Source organism: Eupeodes corollae, chromosome 1, assembly GCF_945859685.1.
Source record: "Eupeodes corollae chromosome 1, idEupCoro1.1, whole genome shotgun sequence".
In the NCBI taxonomy this organism is placed as follows: Eukaryota; Metazoa; Arthropoda; class Insecta; order Diptera; family Syrphidae; genus Eupeodes; species Eupeodes corollae.
Window position 1 is genome coordinate 115382956 of NC_079147.1, and position 10022 is coordinate 115392977.

General features: G+C 30.8%; 1 protein-coding gene across 1 annotated transcript; it reads left to right on the forward strand.

Annotated features, from left to right (window-relative positions):
• The first annotated feature begins 2787 nt into the window (after positions 1-2787).
• LOC129940416 (uncharacterized) lies at positions 2788-4478 on the forward strand. Its single transcript, XM_056048734.1, has 3 exons — positions 2788-3765; positions 3830-4047; positions 4104-4478. Exons 1-3 carry the CDS (start codon positions 3624-3626, stop codon positions 4386-4388), a joined length of 645 nt encoding a protein of 214 aa, XP_055904709.1. The 5' UTR covers positions 2788-3623; the 3' UTR covers positions 4389-4478.
• Positions 4479-10022: the final 5544 nt, after the last annotated feature.

Genomic DNA, 10022 nt, shown 5'->3' on the forward strand with positions numbered 1-10022 from the left:
AATATGTACCTTTTCACCGGTAGTAAAAGTTTCCGGGCATTCCATAAGGGGATGGTGGGTCTCATTTTTTTCAAGTTTCTGCTCAAACAGATCCCTTTCCTGCAATAATATGGTTCCTTTCGTTGTTCCAAACAGTTTGTGCGTGCGTGGGTCCTATTGGTGCGCTTTCCGTCTTCTCGGTCTTAATTCGGTACCGCACATTCATCATTATACCACGGATTATTTTTGTCTAGGTGGTTGGTAGCCTACTGCTACTTCCTTAATAATGTTAAGATAATGGTTCCACTTGTTATTGTATGGAAAAGAGTTCCCTAGTAAATTGCAAACTATACTATCTAAGGCTTGGAATAAAAAAAAAACATATCGTTAATTTAAACGCGTATATGTATGTATCTAATCTAAAATCAATTTACAGCGCAGATTGAAAGCTTATCAATTTTCCACGAATTTATCAGAAACTCATGACAGTATTCAAAAAGTATGACAATGACAACAACGAATTTTAAAGTGCTTAACTGATCCTAAAATGACAAGTATTTTGCAAAAATTAGTTTAAAAAGGAAAATCTATAAAATCGGATTTAAAAGTTGGATATTATAAACTAAATCGGAAAAGTTGATTCGTTTTTTCTTACATTTCTGTAAAGAAACGCAATTTTTAATTACATTCAGGTAACAATCACAGCTACTTCTTCTTGGTTGGCTGTGTTTATTTAAAAAAAAAAAATGTTGATCAAAAAAGAGCACATAACGGAAAAATTGGCCGATTGCACCTCTACAATTCAACTACATTTAAAACTTATGGAAAGAACAACATTTTATATTTGAAATTGAAATTGGAAGCTTAAAACCATTGATCTACTAGATATGGACGTCTAGTAGCCAGCTTCGTTGACGTCATCTATTCCTGAAATTAATCTTGATTGTTCACATACCCGTGCATTTATCCAGAAAAGGGCCTTATAGCTGAAGATGATTATTCGATGAAAATAAAAGAAAGTTTATTTTCATCGAATTTTGTGCAGCAAACACACTACGCGAACTTGACTGATTCGAATTCTTCTGCAACAATGGCAATGTTTTCGGTAGATCTTTTTGATTCAGTAGACTCAAATTAATCGGAAGGCCCGCTGTTTTATCCATAAAATATAGAATGCTGTCTTAACAGAACATACATACATAACATAAGTAATAGGTACTATTTTTCGTCAAACCTTGTCATATTATTTGCCAGTCTAACGTTCCTTACACACAATGTGATAATATGGCTGGGTTGCGACCCACACTGATAACTTTCAATTTCGTCTGTCGATTTTTCTTGCTTAAAAGTCTGTAGGTTTTCGTGTTAGCTTAAAAAAGTTGTCAGTTGAATTATTCTTGAAAATTTTAAAATTACAAACAATATTTTTCATGTAAAGTAATAGTTTAGTTTGAAAATCTTTACAAATTGGATGAATGAAATTAATTTGAGAGATATCAAGAACCGAACATCAATGTTCACCAAATTTGCGTATTTTTTTGTAGATTTTATTTTTTTATGGAAAAACAGACTGTTGGATTTTTATAAAAAAAAACTAGTGAATATCGAAAAAAATATTACCTATATATTACAAAGTTTAAAGATAATATATTTAATTTTTGAAAAGCTATTTGAGTCGAAAGTAAATTTTTACCAAGTTTGAGTATTGTTTTTTAGGCTTTTATTTTTTGTAAAAATAATGTCAATTAGATTTTTTTTCAAAATTTTACTGAATATTTTTTAAAAGATAAAAGTAGTTTAAAGCCAATAGTTTAAAGTTTTGAAAAGATATTTGAGTCAAGAATTTATTTTTACGAACTTTTAGTAATGTTTGTTTAAGGCTTTTATTTTTTGTAAAAAAAAACTGTCAATTAGATTTTTCTTAAAATTTGTCCGAATGCTGAAAACAGTATTTCTTTCTTAGAAGCCATATTCTCAAATGTTTGAAAAGAGATTTGAGTCGAAATACAATTTTTACCAACTTTTGTTAATTTTTTTTTAGGTTTTTAGTTTTTTGTAAAAAAAAACTATTAATTCGATTTTTCTCAAAATTTGTCCGTATGTTGAAAACAATATTTCTTATAAGATAGAATAAGTTTAAAGCCAAAATATATAGTTTTTGAAAAGATATATGAGTCAATATTCATTCATGCATCAATTTTTTAAAAATTTGTTTAAGAAAAAGTCATTTTGTCAAAATTGCCCCAGGTCATAGGGGACCTTTGACTTTACGCGGGCAACATTTGACAATTGCAGTTTTATCTCATAGTCGTATGCATAAAAAGGATTAGCGGGTCTATTTCGCCCAGTGTTTGAATGAGAAGAAAAGTCAAAAATTGTTTTAACGATTTATTTTAACAATATAAAAACATAAATTAATAATTCATTTTCTCATATTTTTGGGCTTACGTAGCGGAAGTTCAGAATTTCGTTTTAAAAATCCGTAAAGCCAATCGTCTCCTGCTTTTTTTGAAATTTTCCAAGTTGGTGGACAGCTAATATTGCTAGACTTAATAATTTCATACCCAAATTTCTTGAAAGCATCGCCGTATGCCTGAAAAGAGCATTTTTTCACATATTCTACCAGTTCTTTTTCTAGCAGCTTTGTAAGGGTTTTGCGCGGCGTATATTTCGATTGAAAAGTAAAACCTTCGTCGGGGCTACTATCATTAACAAATGTTAAATGTACCCCTACTATTAGCCAAATGTGCCCCCTTTGCAAAGTCAAAGGTGCCCAAAACATTTGTAATGTTTTTTTACACGGTTAAAAATCTGGGGGTGTTTTTTAATACCGCCTCAGTATTACAGCTGTATACAATACTCAAAAAATTAGTTTTCAATATTTTCAATTTATTAAATTTTTTCTATAATAATTCTGTATTAAATTTGAGTATTTCTTTTATTAAAATGCTCATTTTAATACTAGCCTTCTTATCTTTAATTTCAAAATATTTAAATTTAATTCCAATATTCTACAATCTAACCCGATCTTTATTAAAACCTTAATTCAACCTAGAACTTATTACAAATAAACTATAGTTGACTTAAAATATAATACCTACTCTGATTGCATTTTAATAATAAGGCATATTTTATTCAAATATTATTACTTTTTTTTACTATAATTTAATGTTAAACAAACGGCATAAGTATATCATTAGTTTCAAAATTTAATGATTAAATTTGATTAATTTGAAACAGAATTACTTTTAAGTATTTAAAAATTTTTCAGTATTATGTTTCAATATTTCGATATTACATTTTTGGACATAATAAAATCATACATACGAATTACTTTTCAATCCGTGAGTACTACATTTTAACTTTAATGTATTACTATAACTCGCTGAGCGCGTTAGTCTCCTATATACTTATGTATATTGCTTACATTTCCATGTATTGCATTTAAATATTCAAGTATTGTTTTTAAACCTTTTAATACTTAGTTCTACCCCTGTAGTATTGCTTTCAAATATTGTCGGATTACTTCTTAACCCATGAGCATTAAATTTTAATTTTTTGGTATTACTTTTCAAACCAAAAGATATTATTTTATCGCCCTGTTGCTGTTAGTTTGTTTGCGTGCGTCACCGTCGTCGGCAGTCATGGAATTTATGTTAGACAATTTACTCGGAGTGATAATAAAATTTAAAAATTTGGAAAATAATACCATAAAATACAAACAAATTAAAAACCTGAGTAGTAAAAGTGACTCAGTAATATGTAATGAGGATATTATTCTTTCAAGTAAGTAATATTAATTAATTGTAAGTGATTCATTATTAAAGTGCGATTTTTTCACGATTATTAGTTTTGGAAGGCGAGGATATTGAAGCGGACTTTGTTTTGAGAGATCGGGACGACGACGAGATTCCACTTAACATTCTAAGTGAAATAGTGAGGCAGTATTCGAATTGTGCCTGCTTTTGTGTAAAGATTTGTCCCGTTATCCAAAAGGTGTTTGATTCTGTCGGAGACTTGAGAAAGCAGGACGCAGCTGGAGGCAGCAGTGTTGTTATATACAAGGAAGTAAGTTACTTTTTTTGATAAAAAATATGAGTGTTCTTCACATCCTTAATTCAAAGGGCTTGGAATCCTATATAAGAGCGAGCCAATCGGCATTTATATTAGAAGAATACTCCCGTAGCAACAGCCTCAAGGATTCTTCTCGAAGGACGTTAGTCACATTAGGAACCGAATACTTACGGTCAATGTGTGGAAATTATCCTTCCAAAGAGGCGAAACTTGCTTGTGCAAAAGCAATCATTGCAATCTTTCCGTGCTACAGAATTGAAGATAGCAAAATTGGAGGCTGTGTAAGTACATCTTTTTTATGTGTACATTTATGTATTAAAAATTTTCAAAATTGAAAACAATGCTTGCTTCTTATGCTTAAAATATAAAAAACAAAGTTTTGAAAATCTAGTTAATATGTTCACTGTCATTAAGACAAACGATAAAATTTGCTTAAAGTATGATGATATTGTTTTTAAGAAACCATTCGAGTGTTACGAAATAAATAACAAAATGTTCATATTGCAACCTTATTTTTATTAATGCCTTTATGTATTTTTTTTTCTATAATTTTAAAAATGTTTTTAAAATAGTTTAAGTCTTCATAAAAAATAAAATGTTTCTTCTAATCTCAAAATATAACAACATGGTTTTTTATTCATAAAAGTTTTATTTTAAAGCAGGTGAATGGGTTAAGAATACCTATGATAAAGCTCAGTAAGTAATTTTGCTTTCATTAAAACACTTTGAATTTGCATTGTTAAAACTAATATTAAAAAAGTGTCTTCTCATTCTACTCAAAAATTAATAAATGTTATGTTATGAATGTAATGCTTTTGTATTACATTTAATAACTTTTTATACTAAAAACGAATTTATTTTTGTGTTAAAATCCAATACAATTAACATTATATAATAATCTTTCAATATTTAAAACTAATTTAATTTTTGGTTAAAATTAAACATCATTTGTATTAAAATTTAATTTTTTTAAATTCAAAACAAATCTTATTTTGTGTTGAAATGTAATACAATTTAAATTATATTATATCCGTCCAATATTATAAATTAATCAAAATCTGCATTAAAATTTAATACATTCGGTGTTGATTTAAATTATTTTTATATTCAAATCAAATATATATTAAAATTAAAATGCAATAGTTTGTATTATATTCTAATATTTTTGGATTTATAACAAATAAAATAAATATTGAATTTCAGGAGAAAATATTAGATTTTAATACAAAATGTATTTACTTCTAATACAAGTTTATAAGAATCATAGACACAATTTTAATAAAAAAGATTTGTTTTCAATACTTTTGGCTTCGAAGTTAATCTTAATATATGTTAAAATTTAATACTATGGACATAGTATGTAATGAGAAAAATTATTTAATTTCAATAAAACATTTATTAATTTTTCAATTTTAATATATGAAACATATTTAATTCTAATTTTTTTTTAGCGTTGTCATATATACAACCCTAAAAATATTAAAATTAACGCCAGAATTTTCAACCGTGTATATAAATGTTTTGATTTAACAAAATTGGCTTTAACAATGCTATCGTAATATTATTTCACAATAACAAAAACTTTTTTATTTTGTTCACAAATCTCTTGCAAACCTGTAGTCAAAAATTACTTCAAAAATCCCGAAATCACAAAAACACGTGTTACCTTAAGACGAGTTGAAGCAAAACTGCTGAAGTTCATAACATTTCTTTATATTAATTGAGGTTTCCTTCACCATCACAACTTTTCTTCTTAAAGGATGTGTTCACACAGAAAATCACAAAGCCAAATGTGCCCCGGCGTCAAATGTGCTCCAGTTTACCCTAACGTGTTTTGTATGTTTTTATTTAAAAAAAAAATGTCAATTTGATTTTTCTCTAAATTTTACCAGATGTTAAAAACGTTATTGTTCGTTGCACAAAATTGTTTTTGGAGATACAATCATTTTGTAAAAAAAAACCGTTAATTGGAATTGTTAGATTTTTATAAAAAAAATTACTGGAACCTCTGTCTTAAATTTTTGAAAAGATATTTAAGCCGAAATTTTTACGAACTTTTATTAACTTTTACGGTTTTTATTTTTTGTAAAAAAAAAACTTCTTTTGATTTTTCTCAAAATTTTACTAAATGTTGAAAACAATATTTTTCATAAGATAAAATTAGTTTAAAGTTTTGAAAAGATGTTTAGATCGAAGATCAAATTTTACCAACTTTTTTTAATTTGTATTTAGGTTTTTAATTGTTTGTAAAAAAAAACTGTCAATTCGATTTTTTTCAGAATTTTACTGAATATTGACAAAAAAATTTTTTAATAGATAATTTTCTTGAAAGCCCTTTCTGCATCTTTCTGCACTCGTACACACGCACGCAAAATCTTTTATTTCCACTCTAGGGACCTTGAAACGTCGAGAGATGTAAACATTTTCAATTCGACAAATTGGACCCATTACAATATCTTCCTATATGAAGTTAATAATGTTTCTAAAGCGATGTACATACATATGAAAAGGGGAGATGCTGCCAACCTCCCAACTCCATCCGCTTGGGCTGGGCACATTATAGGATTTGGGGCAAGTGTTGAGGTGAGTCGCAAACCACATTGTTGAAAGAGCAATAAATGAATTTGGCTTTATCTCACTTTCTTTGAATGTTATAAGACCAACTGTTAAAAATTATCCTTATTACAAATTACAAAAGTGAAATAATTGTTAAAATTGGGCTTTATTTTTATGGCGCCAACAATATTCAAACCGTATTACGATGTTTCTGGTAATTTATAAGTTTTCGAGCTCAATTCGTTAAACATATACATATATAATATTTAAACTTTAAAAGTTACTATAAATCTTACATATCCCTACATTAATTTTTTCTTTCCTGGTTTTCTACCCCCCAAATTCAAGCAGTTCTTTATATGTCAAGATATCCTACTCTAGAGTTATATGTAAGCATAGATACCAAGCATTTGTGTTTAGTATGCTTTCGTCAACTGCAAATTAAAACAGAAGTCAACAGGGACTTAAATTAAATCTGATGTCAAAGTCTCTTTGGAGTGATTAAAGAAGATTATATATAGCCGTATGTGGTTCGATTTTTTGAATGTACATAATATGCATAGAGAAATTCCAATGAGGATGTGGGTATAAGGATAACTTGTGCGTCCTCTTTCGCTGATGACAGAGACGGTGCGGAATTTCAATTCGAAGCCGTGTGGAGAATGGTTCACCTGTTGCTCCCTCACTGTTTGGCTTTCGTGAGAGGAAAGGAAAAACATTTCACTCGTTGAGATGCTGTTGCTGACTTCTGCTGCTAAATTTGCATGTTATTACGTAGTTTTGTGAACCTAAAAGGATGGGGTAATGCCAGCTCCTTCCGACATAATGGCATCGCACACTATGAAGATATGACTACGTAGAAGAGGACAACGCGAACGTGTAATTATTCAAAAATTAAAATTAAATTACTTTTTGTTCAGATATTACTGAAGTGGCATTTATTAAAAATTCACCAGTGTTATTGCTATCGAAACAAACGTGCTTGTATTTAAAACAATACAAACAAAAAACAATATTATTTTATATAAAATCCTTGCACGATACGGAAAGGGATCGTCATATCGTTCACATTTAATTATATTAACAAACAATCAAGACATAGCCATCTATATCTATATCCATACAACTTAAAGTTTCAACAGCATAATGTGACTGCTTCTCGACTGAGTGTTTAATCTGAGGCGTGACGACGCGACAATCTGTAACGGTTACACATTTGCCTAGTTTAGATTTTCTAATGCGGTTTTCCATGCAAGTAAATTCAGATTTTCTTTTAAAATTGATTTTTTCGTAGCGCATGGAACAAGACTGGATATTTTTATTTGTGTATTATTCTTTAACGTGCTAACAAAGTGCAGTTGTTCTGTCACATTCCTAGCTAAACATTTTTTTAAAATTGTTTAAGTATTGTCAAAAAAAAGGGTAAATCTTCCGAAAAATCCCATCTATATATATTTCAATTTGTTTTGCCCGATGGAATGCAAAAAAAAGGAGAAATTGACAGATCTGGATCAAGAATAAATTGATTTATTTTACCCATGGAGAACCCCAAAAGATTTCTAAGAATTTTTTCTGACGGTTCTGTCTATTTTTTCTATCCTTTTTCAAAAAATTAAATATTCGTGAATATATGCAAGTTTATATTGTTAACAATCGTTAATTACTATTGCCGTTGCTAAATATCAAGATTGTTAAGATTTGTAACAACATGACGTCATCACTGAGCTTATTGTTGAAGTTTCAAATAGTTACGATTTGTAACAATGCACAGCTCAGATCGAAAGCTGATTGAAAGCGTTAGATTTTCAAAACGACACTTTTTGGGTTGTAATACCCGTGGCGTGATAGTTAGGGCGTAGATCTAATTTTCGGGGCATTATATCCGAACAACCAATATTTTTAAAGTGCATTCTTGACCGGATTCATTTCAAGAGGAGAGAGAGGTTGAAAGGAGGTGTCGGTGGACATTGGATTAGAATTTCCGAATATTGCAATGGCTGGGAACAACAGAGTGTGGTAAGGCATTCTACATTCGCGTAGTACGGCTAAAGAACGAATCTCTGCACTTGACAGTACGACTGAAGTTGGGCTCGAGGGTATACTGATGAGCGTTCCTAGAAGCGCGAGTATTACGGTTGAATTGTTTAAGGGGTAGGAATGCAGCTGGCTATTTCACTTGAGTATAAACCGTGAAAATAACGGTAAAAAAGCGTGATACAAGAAACTTTACGACGATGCGAAACAATGTATTGGATTAAAAGTTGCAGACAGGAGATCATTAATAAAAATGATAAAGAGTATTGGAGATAGAACAGAGCCCTGTCGCACACCAGCATTTATTTTATGGTTTTCAGACTTAAACCCATCCAATACTACTTGTATTGAACGATCCGAAAGGTAATGACTAATCCAATAAGGCAGGGATTCGTGAAAACAGAAAGCACACATTTTCGATAAGAAGGCCTGATGCATCAAATGCTTTTGAAATATCAAGTGCAATAATCTTACATTCTCCGAAACAATGTAAAGATTTGCTCCACTGTTCAGTGAGATGAACCATGAGATCAGCAGTGGACCTATTGTTGCGAAAGCCGTACTGCCGGTCATTAAGAAGGTTAAGATCTTTGAGGTATTTCTTGAGCTGATAATGTATCAGCGTTTTCATGACCTTGGAAAGAAAGGACGTAAGTGCAAGCGGTCGGTAATTAGAGGGTGATAAGGATTCTCCTTTTTTGGGAATAGTCTGGAAAAATGCTATTTGCCATATGCTCGGGACGATACCTGAGTAGGACAGATGAAAAAGCTTACGGAGTGGTTTTGCCTGCGTTGAAGAACACCTCTTCAGAACAATAGCGGGGATACCATCCGGACCAGCAGATTTATGTATGTTGCGATGTTTTAGGAACCTCGCCACAGTACGAGTGCCAAAAAAGATTGGCCCCATAGAATCATTAACGCGTTCAATGACAGGCGGAGTCATAACACTCTCTGCCAGTGTTGAATTAGCGGTTGGATTAGCTTTCTCAAGGGAGCTAACAAATAGAGTTTCATTAACAAGAAGCGTGGGAACCGAAGTTAAAGGAGAAATTCTTTATGGTTTTTACGAATGACCAACAATTTGTACTGCCTTTGAGACATTGCAGGCTTTCCAGGCTTGCTTGAACTTATTCCGGTTTTCCTCAGTTGGGTTGTCTTTAAAACAACAGAAACTTACATTCTTGACCCTTATAACTTCTTTACAGCTTGCATCGAACCATGGGGTTTCCTTAAGTTTGATGCTTTTAACCCTATTCGGGTTAAAAAATCTGATTCCCAACAGAATCAAACTTGTGATCATATCTGCGCTGGCATCAACGTCACTATCGAGGAAGCATAGCGACCAGTTAAAGATCCTGATATTATTGAGACCGTCC

Bases quoted from the DNA above. Each gene is read 5' to 3' on its own strand.
- LOC129940416 (XM_056048734.1), top strand. From the start codon at position 3,624: ATGGAATTTATGTTAGACAATTTACTCGGAGTGATAATAAAATTTAAA. The intron at 3,766-3,829 runs GTAAGTAATATT...CACGATTATTAG, and splicing joins TGAGGATATTATTCTTTCAA to TTTTGGAAGGCGAGGATATT. The intron at 4,048-4,103 runs GTAAGTTACTTT...CTTAATTCAAAG, and splicing joins GTGTTGTTATATACAAGGAA to GGCTTGGAATCCTATATAAG.